Consider the following 20,381-nt stretch of genomic DNA (forward strand, 5'->3'; position numbering starts at 1 on the left):
ACTAGCAGCAAACTCGTTTTGTTTTGTTGAAGCAGATCCTAAAAGTCCCTTCTAGACAAAGTCAAAATCTAGTTTCAGTGGCTGAGAAAAGCAGCAGCATGGAGCAGCACCCCACCCTCACCCCCAGGACAGGCGACTAGGTGACCTGAGCCCTGGAAGGGCTGAGGGGAGGCTGAAGTGCTGAGGTGGTGGTTCCACCGCACCAATGGGGTGGGGAGCTGGATTGGAGGAGAGACCCCACATGTCTTCTCAAGATGAGCTCAGAGCTGGAGGTCTCAGGGCCCAGAGGGGCGAGGACCGCCTGGATCAAGGACTGTCCCCCAGGGAGCCGGCCCCGCGGGAGCTTTCAGGGGCCTGGCCTGGCTGGGGCAGGGGATGATTCTGGGGCAGAGAGCTGGAGGGTAGGGGCAGACAGACAACACGCGTGGCACCTGCCGCTGGGCCGTCTGGCTGAGAATGGCTAGAGGCTCCGCGTGTCACCCCGTTGCTGCTCATCTCGGCCGGCCCGGGAGTGTTTGCTCCCATCCAAAGCCCGGACGGAGGTTTGCAAGGGGGCTCAATTCTGTCACAGAAGCAACCCTTTCAACCCCGAATGACCTCTCTCCCCAGGCTGCAAAAGCACACACACTGAAGTGTCCCTTCCTGGTGCAGGGGTCCATCTTCAGGCTGCAACACCCCAGCCTGGGGCTGATGCAGGCGGGGTGAGCACAGTGATCCAGACCACTGGAGTAAGCTGTCCTTGAGCGCCCATAGCTTGGCCCGGAGCTGGGCCTGCGCCCACGGTCCGAGCCCCCAGCTAACCTGCGACTGCGATGATCCAGGGGCTGCTGCTTGGCTCGTGCTTGGCTGGAACCAGTGTTCCCCGCCTGATCTTGTAGGAAGCACCAGTGTTCGGTTTTGGCCAGAAGAAAAAACCCATATGGTTAGAGATGGCTGTCAACTCCAGTGCAGGATGGGGCAGTGGACACGGGGGAGGGGCACACAGCCCCCTGTGCCAAAGGAGAGTGGCCAGCGGGCTCTGCCTTCACCTGCCTGTGATTTGGTTTCCGTGGAGACCCCTGAGCTCCAGGATATGGGACACCCTGTGTGTCCCCTCTCCCTCCCCTCGCTTACTTCCTTTATGGTCCTGCTGGGCTTGCCAGTGGGGTGAGTGTGTGTGTGTGTGTGTGTGTGTGTGTGTGTGTGTGTGAGCACAGCCTCCCCCCACCTCAGACTCCTGCCAGGTCTGCCCACCTGCCCACCTGCCCCCAGCCTGGCCGGGGCTCTACCGGCCGCTGGTCAGCACTGGTAAGTGCTTTAGGAGGGAGAACCAGTGCCCACTCTTGGCCTGCTACCAGTGGGGGGCCCGGCGCCAGTGCTCACAAAGCAGGAGAAACCGTCCAGAAAACATCCCTTTTTATTCCATACGCAAATAAGTAGATTCATTTAAAAAAAAAAAAAAAAAGTCTTCGCGGCTGGTGGCTGCAGCCCAGGAGAGAAGCCCCGGTCTGGCCCTGTCTTTAGAGTGGACAATCTGAGAAGCCATCTCCACAGGGGCTCTCTCCCCCAGGTTCTCTCTCTGCCAGCCCATTGTCAAGGCCATAAGGCTGATCACAGTCCTCAGGTGGCCTGCCGTCCTGGTCCCTTCGTGGTACCGGGAAGGGGCTTTTGTGTTGGGGGGTGGTCACCTCTCCCGCAGCACCTTGGAGCCTGTTCGTGGTTTGTCTTTTCCGTGGGCTGGCCGGGTGCTGGCTCCCTCCTGAGGGGGTGGCTAAATTCACTTCTAGGCTAAGACCTGACCCCAGGGGCTCTGGGCTGCATGGCCACTGTCTCTCGGTGATACCCTCTTCCTGCGGGGGTCCAGCCTTGCAACTTTTTGGGGAGCCACCGTCAGTAGCGTCCCTGTTACATTTTGGGGGAGCTTGGGATAAAGCCTCCGACGCCAGGGCCGCAGCTAGCAATCCCGAGGAGCCAACCCTCCAGGATGGCCCCCTGCGCCTCGCACCACCCGCGCATCCACAGAGCTCCCTCGTGGCCTCGGGAGTGGGCCCAACGGGTGGGGCTCACACCAGGCCGGGCATCTGCGCCCGCAGAAAGGGCACGGAGGCAGCCGCCGGGAAAGCGGCCAGCGGATAAGCGAGGGCCCCTGAGAAGCCGAGCAGCGGCGGGGGCGGCGCGGGTGCGCTGGGCGCCAGCGGGAAGGGCAGTGCGGCGGGGGGCGCGGCGGCCGCAGCTGGGGTGCTTTCGTGGTAGAGCACCGGCACGCGCACGAGGCGCTGCGCGCCCGGCGGGGACAGGCTAGCGGCTTCCAGCTCAGCCGCCAGCTGCCGCTTCCACTTGTTGCGGCGGTTCTGGAACCAGATCTTGACCTGCGTCTCGGTGAGCTGCAGGGAGGCGGCCAGGCCGGCGCGCTCGGCGCTGCTCAGGTAGCGCTTCAGGTCGAAAGTGGACTCGAGCTGGAAGACCTGGCTACGCGAAAAGACAGTGCGCGTCTTCTTCTTTCGACCGCCGCCAACGGCCACGCCGCCACGCGCCTCCCCTGCCGCTGCCGGGGCCTCCGCCAGCTCCGCCGCCTCCTCCGCGCCTGCAGCCGGACCCCGCGCCACCAGTTCCGCCGCCTCCCGCTGCACCGCTCCCGGCCCGGGGCCCCGCTGCCAGGCGCCCTCAGCGCGGCCCATCTCCTCGCCCGTCTCCGGTGAGTCCCGGTCACTGGCTGCAGGAGAGAGAGGAGCACACGGTTGGTTCTGGGGGCCGCTCCCCAGACCTAGTTGCTGAAGCCAGTTGCTCCCACCACGCCATGAGATCACCCACAGCCACAAGCAGGGAAATATCCCTGCCACAGGCCCCCGCGTCCGGTACCGCGGCAGAGGGCACATCTCGCGGGGACAGAAAGGCAGAGCCATAGGAGGTGGACCTGAAGACCTACCCTACACCACACCAACACTTCGGCCACACGTGCATACCAGAGACGAGAGAAAAGAGGACAGAAGAGAAACAAATACAAACAGAAACACAAACAGAAGGCTGACTTCTGTAACCACAGCGTTGCATTAAAACATACAAACGGTCCACAGACCATCTCACAGGAGGACAGATGTCCTGCAGAGAAATGTGCGAGTTAGAAAACAGCACAGAGACACCCCCTGCTCCCCAGCCCCAGACATAGAAATAAAGACCTGCTGTGGCCCCTCCCCATGCACGCTCAGGAGCAGATGCCAAATTCCCGCCTGCACAGAAATATTTCTGCAGGAGGACAAACAAATGCAAACAATCTCCAAAAGAGAACTCCAGCGCCCAGGGGACACTGGGATGCCCACTCACCCCCCATTTCCTGACCCCTAACCCAGATGCCCATGGAGATGTGTCCACGAAACCCACAACCACACTTGAAGGGAACACATACTGCTCGACAGAAACACTCAGCCATTCGCACCCCACTCAAACACATGAGGCCGTATCCGGGTCCAGCCTGTGGGTTTGGGGGGGCACAGAAGGCCACAAGGGGCCCCTGATCTGGTGCTCCAAGTACTGAACTCCACCTCACCTCCCAGAGGTGAGGAGATGCCCCAGGGCTAGCAAGAGATGGTGCCACCAAATGAAATTCGGTCCAGGGCCCAGATTCCAGGCCTGACATGGAGAGGGCCTGGGCCTGAGTGCAGGGCTCACCAGGCCACCTCAGGCTAGGCTGCCCTCCACCCCCGCCCCCCAGCCTCCATGCAAAGGCCCACATGCTGGAGGTTCAGCTAGACTTTGGCCAGGTGGCCCTCAGAGGGCTACGGACTCGGGCAACAGTGTGCCCGCAGGGTGAGTGTCTGCCCGCCCCTACAAGGTGTGCAAACACTGCTGGCCTCTGTGTGAGGGGCTTGGGCTATCACCTGTCACCTATGGAGGAATGCAGATTTCCGTGTGCCCTAGCCTAACCCTGGTGGCTAAGTCCTCACTGTTCCCATAGAGGAGTCAGGTTCCAGGCTGGCATGCCTGCCATCAGATATAGGGAGCCTCTGCCTCTCCACAACACCCCACGCCCCCAGACTCACAGAAACCCATGAATTGCCACAAGGTGCCAAGCCAGCTTGCCAGCTCTGGTGCAAATGGGACCTTAACCCGCATTGCACGAAATAAGAAGGAGCTGCCTCTTGGGGACTGCCTGAGGGGCTGCTGGTGGGGGTGGTGGGGGTGGGAGAACACATTTCACCCTGAGAGAGCTTCTTCAGAAATACCCCCAGAAGGGCCCTAAGTCTGACCACTCGATTTCAGGGGACTCACTGTGGCCTGCTCACATTTACGGGAGGAGGGGGCTGACTTTCTGCGTGTAGGCTCTCAGACCCAGGTCCTTCTGCAAGGGGGTTATCCAAGAGGGGAGAGGGGTCTGCCCCCTACTCCAGCACACATGAACACGCCACAGAGCTAAGAGCCCAAAGACTCCCCCGCTGGCCTCAGTGTGTGTGTGTGTGTGTGTGTGTGTGTGTGTGTGTGTGTGTGTGTGTTGGGGGGGGGCTGGAAAAGCCTGGGGGCCACGTTGGAATGGATTCCTGGTCTTCCTCCCAGGAGTCTCCTGGCAAAGGGCAGGTCCCCAAGGGAGGCAGTGACCCTGGGGAGAGGGAGCAGAACTCAGGAGTCCGAATGAGTGGGTTCTGAGGCTGAGAACCCCCACGGGCAGCCCCAAGCCCTCATCGGGGAACAAAGGCAGGAAGGGGGAGGGGCAGAAAAGGAAGGGGGTGGGATTGGGGGCTTTGGAACAGGCTCCCCTCTTGCCTAGCAAACCACAGAGGTGGGGCCTGGGAGGACCAAGAGGGAGGCCCAGGCCCCTGCGCCAGCCTGGTGTGCAGCTCTAGAGACAGGACTTTGGGGCACGGACATGGAGGACTGCTTCACGCCCATCCAGCCCCCCACAACAGAGGCTCCCTCTGCTCAACCACCTTATTTTTCCGTGTCTGACTCCACTTTGTCTTCCTCCCTTTTCCTCCCTTTATCTTTTCTCTCTCCCACTCATGGGGTTCTGTTTCTGCATCTCCCTCTCCCCTTTTTCCTCTCCCAATGTCCCTCTCTTCCTGCATCCCTCCCTCTTCTCCCACCTTCTCGGCTTCCTGTCTTTCCCTGTCACATTTCGCATTCCCTGCTTTTCTCTTCAGCTGTCTGTTGTCCCCTCCCCAAGTCCCCCTCTCTGTGGGCTCTCCAGCCTCCCTATCAGGTAGAGCCTGGCGATCAGTGCAGTCCAGACCCTCTGAAACCTTCTGCCCGCGGGAGCTCCCTTTGCCAGAGAGTGGGCCTCCAAACCCGCCCAACTAAGGACTTTGCTGGGGCCCCACACGACCCAGACCCTGCTACACACTGGAGGAGGGTGGCCCAGAAAGGGCGCCGATGAACACGAATTCCTGGAGCAAATGCGCGGGGAGAAAGCGGGGCCCCACCGCTTGGCCCACCCGGTCCCCGCGCCCTCACTCACTGTCGGGACTGAGGCCGCCTCCGTAGCCGCCGTGTTCCGGCGGGTACCAGCGCGTCGCGCCGCCGCAGCCCAGAGCATAGGGCGGCCCGGGACCGGGGGGCGGCCGGGGACCGAGGCCCAGCGCGCCAGGCCCAAGCAGCGCCCGTGCCCGCGCCTCCCCGCCCGGCCCCGCGCCCGCGCGCAGCTGTCTCCGCCGCTGCAGCCGCCGCCGCCGCGCCTGCTCCGCGTCCTCATCCTCCGGGTCGTCGTCGTCCTCCTCCTCGTCCTCGCGGCCGCCGCCGCCCTGGGCCGCGCGCCCAGCGCCTTTGGCCTCGGCCGCCAACAGGTTCTCGATGAGAAAGGAGGAGGCGCGGGCTGGCGTGGCCCGCCCGGGCTCCGTCAGCTCGTCCGGCATCGCGGCTGCGGGCCCGTCGGGCTCTGCCGAGCTTCTCGGGATCCCGGGCGCCCGGGGCGCGGCCGGTCCCGGTCCCCACTGGGGACAGTGGCGCGCTGCTCCCCGGTGCACGCGCGGGCCGACCCTGGGGCTGCTGCCCGCAGCGCTGGCGTCGAGCCCCGCGGGACAGGCGGCGGCCTCCGCGCTGGGCTGGGCTGGGCTGGGAGCCGGTGCGCACCGACAGCAGGCAGGGCAGCCGCCTCGCTAGCCTTTCACCTCGCGGCTCTAGTCGCCGCCCGGGCCGGCCCCGCTGGGGGCGGGGAGGGGAGAGGGAGGGGCCAGCAGGGGCGGGGCAGCGCGGGCCGGGAGGGCGGCCAGCATCAGCTCTAGGACGCCGCGGCGGGACCAAGCGCGGCCACTGAAAAGAGACGCAGCCAGATCCCGGCGCGCAGGCGGTCGCGCGGCCGAGGGCGGGCGGCCCGGGACTCAGGCTGGGGGTTGCGTCGCGTCGGATCCCGCGTGATCCTTTTCCCCAGTGCGTGCCACTCGCGCTGGGGGGTGGAGGTGGGACCTCGGCCGGGCGACCGACCATTGGCTACGGGGTCCCGATGAGAAACAGGCTGGCCAATCACTGTCGAGCAAGAGCCGTAATTACCTCGCGGCAGAGAGAGTGTTGGACCCAGCAGAACTGTGTGTGTGTGTGTGTGTGTGTGTGCGCGCGCGTTATGTGCATGTATGCATGGGTGTGTGTGCGTGTATGTATATGCGCATGTATAGGGGGGCGTGAGGACCCCGGGGCTTCCAAGAAACCGCAAGAAGCTGGACCACAGTCATTTTTTTAAAGACCGCCGAGTGTCAGGGCTGCACAATTGTGGCATATTTCATATTTACACTTAATGAAATATGTTAATGCCAAATGTATGCAATAGAACTCCAGTTCCCAGGCTCAGCCTCAGAGTGTAAGGAAATGCTGACACCCCCCAGCCCCATAGCCCCGCCTGATGTCACGCTGAGTGAGAGCGGGTCCCCAACGTCCCACTCCTCGCGAGGCCGGGGCTTTAGAAGGGGGGCGGGAGCTTCCAACCTAGCCACTGCTTCGCCGCGAAGGGCTGGAGGCAGGCCTGTTTCCTCTTTGAGCCTCGGTTTCTAAGACTGTGGAATCCTGGTGAGTTACCTCCCATTTCTGCAGCAGGGAGTGCAGTGACAAACATGTAACCGGCCCACGCTGTCACGCTCGGAGCTGTGGCCGCTCAGGAATAACCTTCCGACCCGCCTCGGCGGGAGCAGGTGACAGCCGAGTCACCGCATCGCAGCGCGGTCGCGCGGGACAAGCCGGCTTCACAGAACGCGGGTCATCTCTGGAAGACACATCCAGCCGCGGAGGACCAGCCAGGGGCCCCTGTCCAACCGAAGACCGCCCGCACTCCTCGAGGGCGGCTGCAGGTCGGGCTTCCAACTCGTTTTAACATCTCAAACGACGACCGCGGAGGGCGCGGAGGAAAACAGACGCGAGGACAGACTACCCCAGGTGGTAAGTGGTTCTGCCAGGCCTGAATTCACACCCTTGGGACCTGGGGCCTTCCCCGCACCGATGCCTGGAGGCGGATGGGAGAGCGGAGCAGCCGCCAGTGAGGCCGTGCGGGCCGAGGTTAGGCCAGGGAGCTCTGCCCGCCTGCGGCCGCAGAGACAAACCGCTGCGCACCCTGGATGCGTGCCTGTGGACGCCAGCCATCCCCGACGCCCTTCACCTGAGGGCGCATTTCTTCCGGGGCTGCCAGGAAGGCCTGTGGTGCCCAGTGGAGGCGACCGCGGGTGGGAGGGGGATTTTCTGCAGACCCAGGACCAGACGCTGGACCCGTCTCTTCTGGCCCTCACATCCTGCGCCAAGTGGGGCAAAGACGATTTGTGACAGCCCTCACCCGATTGTTTAACTCCAGCCTGGCGGCGGACACAGATACGCCCCACCCATAGATGAGGACACGAGCTGGGGGCTTAGGGAAAAACTGGGTCTCCCCACCACTGCTCCCTGGGGCACCCCAGCCAGAGGGCTCCCGCCAAGGAGAAAAATGACCTCCCTAGACTATTTGTAAGGGAAGCGCTAGTTCCGAGCTCCTCACCGACTAACTCGGGGGATGCTGCCAGATGAGGAAACTGACGCCAGAGAGGGACCGTATAAAAGACACTGGCTGTGGGGAGGAGTGCCTTCCGGATAACAGCCTCGGCTAGGCTGCCCTGGGCTCTCCAGTAAGCGGCCCGTTCACAGTCTCTGGAACCGCAAGCCTGAGAGGTGCGGGCTGGCTGGCCCATTTCTCCCAGCACCTTCGGGGTGGCGCTGCCTCAGAGGAAGTCCTGATTCTCTCTGCTCCCAGGCCGTGTTGCCCTGGGCGGGGCCTCACACCCGACCTGCTTCCTCTCCTGTAAACCTGGGTAGCAAGCGTCGTGTCTGGGCTGGGTTGTTGAGAGTGGAGGCTGGACACGGCCAGGCAGCGGCCCCAGTCACTGAGTGCTCGCTGGCTTGTCCCTACTGTTGCTGGGGGGCCCGTGGGGGATGGGAAGAGGGGAAGCGATGGGTCTAGGTGGACCCGAGCGGAGGTGAGTGGGCCTTCCTCTGCCGGCACCGGCCTTCTGGGGGTTGTGGAGGGCAGCGGGCAGCGGCTGGCGCATGCCGCATTGAGTTCCCCACACTGCTGGCCCTGGGACGCTCCCGACGACGGTGGCGCTCCGTGTGCGCAGAACCAGCAGAGTGTCACCACTGCGGCGAGGGTTGGTTAGGCAGGCGTGAATTAGCCTCACGATGCTGGCCCCGGCCTGGGCCTCTGCTCGGCGCTGGTCAGAGCGCAGCCCACGCCCACGTAAGAGGAGAGGCCCAGTTCTGAGAAGAGGCACCGGGCGCGTCGCCTCCGCGGCTGTGCGCGTTCAGACGGGTGGGCAGCTCCAAGTGGCAGCTGTTCTCAACCAGGATGGTCCCCCTGGTAGGGACTCTCTCTCCAGGTTGACCCCAAACCTTGTTGCTTTGAGGGGGATTTCTGGCGTTCCCAGGGGCAGAGCCCAAGTTTCTGGTCACCTTTGGGCACTGGGCAGAATTCGGAGGCTGAAGGACTCGCTCCGCACCCCACCCCAGAGCAGAAGAGCGGAGCCTCAGTCAGCAGGTTGTTACCATCTGTCTCCATTTCTGTGAGGGCGCTCCCGCAGCCCCCAAGCCCGTCTTCCTCCCTCCCTCCTTCCCTTCTTCCCTCCCTCCCTCCCTTCCTCCCTCCCTTACTTCCTCTCTTCCTTCCTCCTTCCCTCCCCCCTCCGTCCCCTCCCTCTTCCTTCCCCCTCCCTCCCTCCTTCCCTTCCTTCCTCCGTTTCTTTCTGTCCATTCCTGTCCTTCCTCATCCTCCCTCCATCGCCATATCTGCCTGCGCAGTGACCACCGTGGAATCCTAGCAAAGGATCTTAAAGGACACCTGGTGCTCTCCTCATCTAGACAGTGAGCGGGGACTGTGCCTTGTCACCTGTGTCCCTAGTGCCTGGCCCAGGGCTGGTAGCCAGAGATGCCCCATACGCCCCAGGAATGAGGCAGTGGGAACGGTCCCAAGAGCCTCATAGGTCAAGAGCCAGCAAACTGCACCAGCCACCACCTGTTTTGTTTTGTTTTAATAAACTTTTTCTTCTGGAATAACTTCTACTTTTAAGTTTCAATTTTATCTTATTTTTGCTTCCATCACCTCTCATCCCAATTCCACCTGTGCTTGCCTCAGCCCAGGTACCTGCTCTTGTGTATTACTTTACAAAAGCGTATTACATTGCACACCTTTTCTATCTCTCATTGTCACCTCAAAGTACAGATTTGAGATCTATCCCTGCTGACAAATGTAGCAGTGATTTTTTAACCACTGGGTATTAACCCAACAGTCACATACGCCTTGTTCCATTTACTATGGCCGCGTCACATGTTTCCCCAAAACCTGGGGGCGTAAGACAACTATTTATTAGAATGCTTGGGCAGTGGTCTGTGTACTGGGGGCCGTATGGGGCCTCAGCTAGAAGACTAGTTCAGGGAAGGGGGAGACGGGGCAGGGGGAGGCAGGACTGGGGGAGGTGCAGTGGTTTATTTATCTGGGGCTGATGCTGGTATCAGCTGAGCGACCCCTACCTGGGGCCTCTCCTTGTGACCCAGCTTCCACACAACAGGGGTTCCCAGAACAAGTGTGGAGGGGTGGGGGAGGGAGAGGTGAAACCTGGCCTGGGAATCGGGGTATCTCTTTGCTCTCTGCTTTGACTAGAGCAGTCACAGCTCTCATGGGGTTCAAGGGCAGGGGACTTGGACCCAGCTCTCAGTAGGACAAGTATCGGATTATAGGATGAGAAACCCATGTGGTCATTCGGGAAAAGGTTGACCCACCTCTTGGGGGACTCTTTGGTTGCCACCAACTCTCCCCTATTGCAAACAGTATTGGGATGAACAGACCTGCTGTCTTTATGAGAGTTGTCTGAGGTTTGTGCAGCCAAAAGGGAACTCCTGGGGTGAAAGGTCCAGACAGACAGACTCAGCATCACTCAGCATTTCAGGAAGACTCTCCAGCACGACTGTATCTGTTTCCATTTCCTCACATCTTTACCAGAACTTGGTTTTATGTGACTTTCTTCTGTGTGACACTGAAGTGTATGAGGGGAAATCAGGTTTTAGGTCATGATTCTCTGGTTGCTAATAGCAGCTAATTAGTTTGCAAAGCAATGGGGAGCCACTGAAGGTTGTTGAACTGGGGAAGTGAGAGGATCAAAGCTGGGCCTTGGAGGAGTAACCTGAAAGTGACTGCAGGGGCGGGGGGACCGAGAGGAGGAAGTGCCAAGGAGGGTCTTGCCGTGGTGGGTGGTCAGCAGTGAAGCCCATGAGGTCGGTGGCCACGCAAAGGGGTCATTAGGTGGTGCACAGGCTTGGGGGGCAGGGGAGTGGAGGGAGGGATACTGCAGGTACCCCTCAGCTGTGGCACCAGGCACTGCCTTCTTTTCTCCTCTTGCAGCCCCTCCTGGCTCAGTCCCGGTGGTGCGGGGAGCAGGGGGAGAGCCCTAGTCCACCCCTACTGGCTTCTCAAATGGTCTGCTCCCCACCTCGCAGCCAGCAGGAAGCATCCCCGCAGCTGTCCAGATGTGCAGTCAGGCACCAGCCTTCAGGTCAGCTCAGCTGCTGAGTCCACTGTGGTCACGAGCAAGTCACTGCCCTCTAGGGACCTGTGTCCTCAGCTGTAAACCGGGAATAACAATACTGTCCACCGCCCAGGCTGGAGCAGGGTGGAGTGGAGACAACGGTGTAGGCAAGTCTCTGGCATATATGAAAAATGTTTGCTTTGAAGAAGACCAAGTGTTTGAAGATTATTTGGGCCGCCTTTTGAGGGTCTGGCCTCTTCCTTCCTTGTGAAAGTCTTCCTTTAAACGCTGGAAAGAGGAGGGTCATATTCGTAACGTGTTAAGTGGATGCTTCCCAGAGTTCCACTCCCTCCTTGGGAGTAAGGAGGAGTAGGGAGGAGGGAGGAGGGGGAGGGAGGGGGAGGGAGGAGGGGGAGGAGGGGGAGAAGGCGCAGGAGGAGAGGGGGACCTGGGAGGAGGAGGAAGCAAAGGGGGAGGAGCCAGGGGAGGGGGAGGAGGAGCAGGAGGAGCCCCGCCCCTGCATTCCTGGCGCAGGGGCGAGGGGGAGGGGGAGAGCCGGCCCTGGGTCCCGCGGTTCTGCCCCGGGGTTCTCCAGGCTGGATGCAGGCAGCATGTGCTCCCCAGCCCGGCTCCTGCAGCACGGGCGACTCCTCCCAGGCAGTGCCACTCGCCAGCCAAGAAGCCCCCTCCTGATGGGGAGCACCGCCCTTCCCCAAAGGGTCTCAGCCCTTCCCACTGACTGCTCAGAGCTGGGAAGAGGGCTGGGGCACAGAAGGACCCATACCAACGCCTGTCCCCTCAGTGGGGACAGCGGCCCTGACAACACCACCCCCTCGGCAGGATACTGTGCCAAGCAGGCTGCTCCAACCCTCAGGACCTTTGAAGGGGAATCTGTCCCGGGCCGGAGCTGGTCTCTGGACCCGTGCTCACCCCTACCCAGGGCTTGGTGGCTGTGTGTGGCGTGTCCCACCCCCAGCCCTGTCCCAGGAGGCGCTCAGCAAACCTGGGACCCTGCTAAGGGCTCTCACGCGTGAAGGGACCTTTCCCTTCTCTGCAGGTAGATTTCCCCCTCAACATACTCTGGGGAAAACTTTCAAACACACACACAAATGCAAAGACTTGGCCAGAGAGCACCCCCAGTCCCAGCACCCAGATTCCTCCACCAGCCTGTGCTTTTCTGGCTTCATCACATGTGCCCACTAGCCACCCCTCTATTCACCCACCTGGGTCCACCCCCCACCCCCATCAATGCCTTTCACAGTCATGTGTGAATTTCAGTCCCAGCTCGCCACGGACCGGACCAGCAGTGAGACTCACTTCTCTTTGTCCTCTGGAAACAGGCCCCTGAGCTACTGGCTGTGCTGGGGAGACAACGTATGTGAAACTCACGCTCTGGAGACTTCTGCCCCAGGGAACCGCTCCTCCGTGATGATTTTTAAAAACATGATGATAAAGTCACACATGTGACTTCCTGTGTGCATCGCCTCCGCATTCAGCTGTTCTCCTGTCTCTGTACAATTTTGGGAAGCTGTGGTCACTGAGTCAGGGGGCCGGGTGTCTGGTTCTAATAGGAAGAGAGCCTCAAGGTGGGCGCAGGTTTTGGTTTCCACGATGGAGCCCAGATTTGTGGTGCGAGTGATCCAAACCACGGGGGACCGTCAGACAGCTCAGACTGCCTGTGACCTTGATTAGAAGTGACTGGGGTTGGAGAAATGAGGCTGGAACAAAGGGCTGGGGCAGGGAACGGTGCAGGGAACCCCTTCCCAGGAGCCAGCGGGAACCCTGCCAGTCTGGCTCGGCTCTCCCCTCTTGGTCCTGACATGGATGCCTGTGGCCTAGCAGGGCATATATGTGCCCCCCCCCCCCATGTCCACAGGAATGTTTGCCGCGTGAATGTCTGGTTACTGGAGGAGAAGGCTGGCTCAGTTATTTCTTCCACCTTCTGAGGGCAGCGCACTTGTGGGGACTGAGGAAGCCCCACCCCACCCTGCACCCCATCAGAAGTAGCTGCGTCAGAGTCCTGCCACATGTTCAGCAAGTACCAACCCAGCCCCTGCCACAGGCCCGCCCTGCCTGGGGCTTTACACGCCCCGGCTCATCAGTGCCCCCAAACCCTGCAAGGACTTCAGGGGATTGGGGACACCGGAGGTTATTCAGCAGGACTTGTGACTGCAAAACACTGAAACCCCCAGGTGCAAATCAGCAGGGAGCGGGTGTGTCAACAGTGACCCATTTTCACACTGCCACCTATGCATCTGGGGAAAGAATGGGGTTCCCTAAATGTGAGACCCCCTCAAGGATCGATGGAGGGGAGCAAATGACAGTCCAGGATGTGTACAAAGTGTGTGTGAAGGGGAGGGCGAGGACGAAGAGGCACATCACGCAGCACTGGGCGTAGACACATTCATTTGGAGTTGTTTTGTACACATCAGTGATGGGCTGAGTTGCCCCCAACATTCATATACTGAAGTCTAAGCCCCCGTCCCTCAGAATGTAACTTGATTTGGAAACCAGGTCTTTTCAGGTGTAATGAGATAAGATGAGGCCAGCCCAGAAGTCAGGTGACCCCAATCCAATATGACTTGTGCCCTGATAAAAAGAAGGCCCCGAGAAGAGACAGGTGCATGGGAGGCCGCGGGGGGAGGGGGTTGGAGAGGAGCTGCATCGTGACCCCACAAGACTGCAGCACCACCAGGCATGAGAGCCTGGGACACGTCCTCCCCAACGCCCCAGCGGAGTGCGGCCCTGCTGACACCTTGACCTTGGATGTCTGGCCTCCAGACTGTGAGACATCACTTTCTGCTGTTCTAAGCGCCCAGAGTGGGGTCCTTTGTTCCAGTAGCCCCTGGACACAGCACAGAGCACGGCTCCCTTGTCTGGGGGAAGACAGGATGGGAGGGGGCTGGTGAGATCACCCACCCCAGCAGAACTGGGCCCTGGAGGCCATGGTGGGACTATGCTGTTCACACCTTTGCACAGGTTGCATTTCATACTGCGTGCAAGCATTACTGAATTTAAAAAATTAAATGGAAAAAGTAAAAAGTCCCCAAAGCGATGCCCTGGGAGAGAGGAATCATTCAAGGTGGTTGCAGAGAAGCCGACAGAGTCTGGGGGACACTGAAGCCACCGGGCTGGGGAATGAATGCAGAGGGTGTGGGGAAGAGGTGCAGAGAGCCCAGGTGGACAGGTGAGCGAGAGTGGGGGGACAGCAGGTATGGAGGGGCTAGAAGGGTCACGAGCCACCTAAGAGGGTAAAGCCTGCCACTGACTGACAGACTGACTGGCAGAAGTGTGGACTGAGGGGGAGTCCACGTGGGCGGTCCCCAAAGGCCAGCTTGAGGTCCTGGAGGTGACAGGGAGAGCTGGGCTCTGCGGTCAGGCCCACGGGCGGCCACGTGACTACGCAGAGCCCGAACTTCCTCATAGGATAGAGGAATAAAAAGCGCCCCGGTAGCACACAGTTCACAGCCACAATTACGACAGTGTCACCGAGGGCACCCCAGCCCAGGTGAGTGGCCCGCCAGCTCCACTGGCCCTTCAGGTCTCTGCCTTCACCCTGGCCTCTTATTCCACGACGAAAGTGCTTTCTATGTTGTGTAAATAAGACATGCTCAACACAAAGAATTTGAAAATACGTGATGACATAAAGAAGCTAATACAGGCATCTGGAAACCCACCTCCCTGAGACCTCACCACCATCATTCTGGGACCGTCCCTCCCGCATCTCTCAGACGCACAGGCTCAAGCTCACGCACACCCCCCACACTATTACGCACACACTCCCATGCCCCACACCCTCCCACAATCGCACACCCATCCACACCCACACTCAGACATCCCCACGGGCATATGATGCTCCCCCAAATGCCCTCACACACATCCACACCCCCTCACCGCACACCCCACATATGTACGAAGTCCTGACAATTAATTTTGTGAACTCATCCTAGATAAAGTGCTACATACCTCACTGCTGAATATCACTACGGTCACCTTTGAAGGACTCCCCTTGGGAAGCTATGCATGGACGCCAGCGCCTAGTCCACCCTTCAAAGCAATGTTGGAACTCTTTTTCTGGAATGGCCATCAGAGCTGTCGTCATATTACCCTTGATGTCCTGAATGTCATCAAAATGTCTTCCTTTCAGTATTATCTTTACCTTCAGGTAAAGAAAGAAGTCATTGGGGGCCAGATCAGGTGAGTAGGGAGGGTGTTCCAATACAGTGATTTATTTACTGGCTAAAAACTCCCTCACAGACAGTGCCGTGTGAGCTGGTGCATTGTCGTGATGCAAGAGCCATGAATTGTTGGCGAAAAGTTCAGGTCGTCGAACGTTTTCACGCAGCCTTTTCAGCACTTTCAAATAGTAAACTTGGTTAACTGTTTGTCCAGTTGGTACAAATTCATAATGAATAGTCCCTTTGGTATCAAAAAAAGGTTAGCAATATTGGCGCAACAAGTTCGCGAACTTAATTGTCAGGCCTCGTGTGCACATGTATAATCACACGCCATGCCCCCCGGCCTCATATCCTCCCCACACACAGATGGACACCCCGTACGCCCCCCTTGCACAATTTCATACCCGTGGGATCATATGCATTCTTGCCACAGACCCCCCTCAGTATCTACCCATTTCCATCTTATCCCCTGAAAAACACATGTCGCCAACCTCATGTGTGTCTGTCTATCTCCCGCCACACTCACTGAATCCCACACAAACCTACATAAACAGCGTCCAGTGACCAGGAGAGTGGGAGTCATCGTTTCCTGCAAATACCGGCACATGACATCGTCTTTCTGCCTCTTCCTTTCTCACCCAGCATGGACCATGGGGACCCTTGGTCTCGCGTTTCCTGGCTGTGTGCAGTTTCATGGTGATGTATGACCCATTTCCACCATCTCCCTTTAATGATTTCAACTTGGTCTCCAGTTTCTGATTGCTGCGATTAACAGTGTGTTTGTGTCCACTTGCAAGGAAAGGTGTAATTGTCTCCTTAGAGGAGCTGGTTCTTGTGTTTCTGTGGGAGAGATTTCTGGAGTGTGACTGATGGGCCCGTAGTGTCTGAGTGTGTGTGCGTGTAAATGCACGTGTGCGTCTGTGTGACTGACACAGATTGGCTTCACACGTCATTATGTGGGGTCCTTTCCTCTCTGCCAGAAGGTAGCATAGCTCCTTTTACTTTTTCTTTTTTCCTTTTTGCCAGACTAATGGGTGTAAAGTGGCATTTACTCTACGTCAAGGGTTGCTGGTGCGGTTGCAATGACCATTCCCTTGGCACGGGTCCTTCAGGTTCCCTGACCTTGCCCCATTGTGGATGGACGGATGGTTCAGGATTGGGGTGGGAGCACTGCATCTGGAGTCCAGCGGAGAGTACCCTGCCAACATGCATGCCTGCTCCCTCTCCCTCCTCCACGTGCACCCTGACACAGGACCATCCACCTGACCCGCACTCAAATCTCAGTCAGTGAGACTGTCATCAGCTTAAGGACCAGGACGGCACCTGCACCCCCTCCCACCTCAGGCCAGGGCTCAGCACAGAGCGGGGAGAAGCAACATCCTGGTGTGCCGATGGCTGTGGAAACCTTGACCTCCTCACCCTTGGAGCTGGTCGTCTCAAACCAGTGAGGCTTTCACCAGGTCCTGGAGGGGATGAAATGTTTGCCCAGCGGAGGGGGACTTGAAAGCACCATTGTCACCCATCTATCACCATTTGCACAGGAACCTTGGCTCCTGCAGAGCTGCTGGGTGTGGTGTGGTGGCTTGGCCCGGGAAGACCCTCTGAATCGAGGCACTGTCCCACTGTGCCCTTCTTGCCCTCAGGACGGTCAGCCTGGTTCCAGCCTGCTTCAGCCTGATGTGTGGGCACCAGCCTGGAGTTTGTACCCCCTTGCACAGAAGAGGCTTTCATAAACAAAGGCTCAAACAAGCTGGCCTCTCCACCGGGGGTCTCCAAGCAGGTCTGTAGGAGTCCAGTCTTCCCTGTGACAGAGCCTTGGGAGGAGACGTTCGGTGGGGTTCTGAGCTTAGCTGCACGCCGAGTGATACACCCCTTTCCTTTGATGAGATCCCCCCATCTTCAGTCCTTCATTGAAGTCACAATATGAGGGATGGTTAGATTTCTCATGCAAGATCCAGTTTCCCCATAGCCTGGCGGGAGCCTGTGGCGGTATCTGGGCTGAGGGTGATCACATCCCTCATGTCTTGGCTTCCTCTACCCACTTCTCCCCATACCCTCTGCTTGGGGGGACCCCACATGGGGCTGACTAGGGCCTCCTTGGGGACAGTTGTGTGCACTGGCTGGGGGCAGGCAGGTAGGGAAACCCCTTGTGGGGGAGGCAGGCAGATTCCTGAGCTCCCAGGCCCATCAAATGTGATACACTTGTCACCTGACTCCACACAATACCCCAAACCTGTCCCATCGAAGAGGGTCAAGGGGTGGCAATTTTTCTGACCATTCCATGCTTGAGAAGGGGTGGGTAGGTGGGTGAGTGGCAGCCTCACTGCCAAGTTCCAGTCCTGCTTGGACCCTGCAGTTAGAGGCCTCTGTCCACATATGTCCATCCCCTTTACATGGACATCAAGCCCAGAACCCCGCACCCTACAATGCTGCCCTCCACACCCGTGCCCTTTGGTGGACCCTGGTAAGGGAGTGGGTCCTGCATGGTGGCCAGGCTGCTAACTTCATTCGGCCCCTCGTGGCCCATGTGGGCCACTGTGCTTATAATTCTTAGCAATTGGTAAAGTTTCTTTTTGCACTCACTCTTTTGGGGGTGCCTATTCTGAGCACCCCAAAAGGAACACTTTGGCTGGAGTCACAGGGTAGCGGCCAGGACCGGCTTCCTGTGCTGTAATGATATTGGAAGCAGTTTGCAAGGTGGGGCCTGGTTATCAGTCCTCAGTGCCCCCAGTGGATTCAGTGCAGAGACAACGATTCAGTTATCAGCTTGAAAATAACTCTTGAGTAAATCTGTCCAAAAACAGTTGGTCTCCAAGTCACCCTAAGTTACATTCTTGGGATCTTGGGACCAGGGGATGTTCTAAAAGAGAACAGTTTCTTGGGTCTGAATCCATAAATAAGCCCGATTTTTCTGGAACTCTTCTTTGATGAGAGCACAGTGAGTGGATTGTATTCATCTAAAGCTAATTTATTCCAAAGGTTTACAAAAGCAAAGTGCGGGCCCGGATGACCGTCCTGTCTCGTCAGCGCCACCATGAGGACACTTCTGGAACTGACTTGAAGTAACAACGCTCTTTTGGGGCAGAGACGTGAAAATATGCATTATACCCGCTGAAGCTCCCTGGCGTCCTCACACCCCACACTATTTCTGTGACAAACATGGTGTCTTAAAGACTCTGGTGTGGTTTGGGGCCCGCCATGGGACGGAACTGGACTGAGGTTTAAACACGCCCCTTCCTCATGCCCCCAAATGCTTTCTAGACTGTCTCCAGGAGAATTCTACATTCACGGCCTGTCCCCTGATCCCCAACCCCCCGGAACAAGGGACCTGAGCCAGACAGCGATGACACAGGCAGACCGATGAGCTCGGACTTTGGCGAGCTGAATGGAAGGCACTTCATTTATTCAGTCATTTGTTCAGCGACTACTGATGTGAGGCAGTCGAGCAGGGAGGCCCCGTTCTGAACACTGGAGACCCCAGCCAGACCCCGCCCTTGTCCACATGGGAAGACAGGAGGGACAGTCGTCCACCTGTCACAGTCTAATTACAGCAGAATGAAGTCTCTGATGAAGCACGTGTGGGGTGGGGGAGGGACCTGAGCCCCTATGTCTCCTTCTGGCCCATGTAGTCCTGCAAGGTGGGGGAGGCGGAGGGATCTGAGCCCCGAGGGGCTAAAGCGGCCTTTATAACCCATCGTGGAAGGTATTACTGCCACATCAGGCCCGAGAGCCCAGCTGAGGCCAGGATTCACTTCTGTTTCTCAGCCTGTAATTAGCACAGAACACCAGCAGGGGGCAGTGCCCAGCTTGGCCCTCTCACAGGGATATCTACGTGGAAATCAGCTCACTTCCCATTCTCTCACTCCCTCTCCGATAACTGGGGTATTTCTCCAATGGCCTCATGGGTCTGAGGATAAAGCGGGCCCCAGCATTCAGGGTCTATAGGTAGAAAGATGGAGACAGGTACCAAGCTAGGCACAGACAGGATGTTCTTCCTCTTAAAACAAGAAACAAAGGTAGCCAGCGAGAGAGCTAAATTGTTTTCCCACCGGGGCCTAACTAGCCGGGAGTCCTCTGCTGGGCTCCTGGAGCACCACTTTCCTGAACCCACTCTTTCCCTTTCACATGCAAGGGGACCATTGCTAAATGAACTGGCAGTTGAGAATCAGCAACGTTGGAGGTGTAGGGGTCCCTGAGATTTCAGCCCAAATTTGGTCCCTGTACAGTAGGGAAAACTGGGCTCAGGGAGAGGCAGGTGACCTGCCAGCGCACGTGGAGGACTGACTCCTGTCCCAGCTGGGAAGCACCCACTCACACCCCAGTGGACACCTGTGGGTCCACACCAGGAAGCTGATGCCTCGATTGAACTCTACATGAAAGTGTAAATCTCAGACAAGGAAAGTGACAGGTCCCAGCCTCCCCTGAGCTCCCTGGTCTCTCTGAGAGTGGGATGGGGCTTCTGCCTTGGGGAGGAACTCCCGCAGGGACATCGGGAGGGACAGACCTCTCCCTGATTCTTCTCCATTTAGTGCCCCAGGACGACCCATGAGACGTGTGCCTGTTGCCTGAGTTACACCTCGTACAGCATCACAGGCCAATGACCCAGGGGCTCTGAGAGCAACTCCAGCCTGCGCTTCTGTCCCTGCCACACATGGGGTCTGTCCTTGGTAGGAGATGCTGATGCCATAAGCTACCAAACCACTCTCCGCTCCTTCCCGCGGCTGCATGCCAGTCTCTGGCCTCAGGTACCCAGGTGGGTAAACTCCATGCCTCTTTAAAGCCTCAGTTTTCTCAGTGGAAAATGGGCACGATAACAGGACAACCTAGCCAGGCTGTTATGAGAGTAACAGCACGGGGCAGGAGGGGACTTACACCCCATGGGTATCCCCGGATGGTCCTGGGCACCCCCGCCCCACGGCCTCGCACCTCTGCTCCCTGCAACATACTGGGGACCCCAGGAAGCGGCATTGTCCAGATTGAGACATATTTGATTCATATAGCTGAAATGATTCCCACTGAGAACAGGCCCCCTTTTCCCTAATCCGAAAGGAGGAGAGAGCAACGGAAACCTGGGGCCATCAGGCCCCGCCCGGTGGAACCCTCCTTGTGGAGCAGCGCCTGGGAGTGGGTATGGCTTCCCTGCCCCACTGTCAGGGACGCTCAGCCCAGACTCCTTCCTGTGCCTTCTCCTGGCCAGGCTGATGCAAAATGACCCAAGCCAAAACATGCTCTGCTGACACAGGTGGGGAGTGGGCAGGATCTGAGTGAGGGTTGG

General features: G+C 58.7%; 1 protein-coding gene across 1 annotated transcript; it reads right to left on the bottom strand.

Annotated features, from left to right (window-relative positions):
* Positions 1-1,442: 1,442 nt before the first annotated feature.
* HMX1 (H6 family homeobox 1) lies at positions 1,443-6,012 on the bottom strand. Its single transcript, XM_019711476.3, has 2 exons — positions 5,426-6,012; positions 1,443-2,692 (listed from the first exon to the last, which is right to left on the bottom strand). Exons 1-2 carry the CDS (start codon positions 5,817-5,819, stop codon positions 2,043-2,045), a joined length of 1,044 nt encoding a protein of 347 aa, XP_019567035.3. The 5' UTR covers positions 5,820-6,012; the 3' UTR covers positions 1,443-2,042.
* Positions 6,013-20,381: the final 14,369 nt, after the last annotated feature.

This window comes from Rhinolophus sinicus, chromosome 1 (assembly GCF_057876585.1).
Source record: "Rhinolophus sinicus isolate RSI-liver-muscle chromosome 1, RSI-T2T, whole genome shotgun sequence".
NCBI lineage: Eukaryota > Metazoa > Chordata > Mammalia > Chiroptera > Rhinolophidae > Rhinolophus > Rhinolophus sinicus.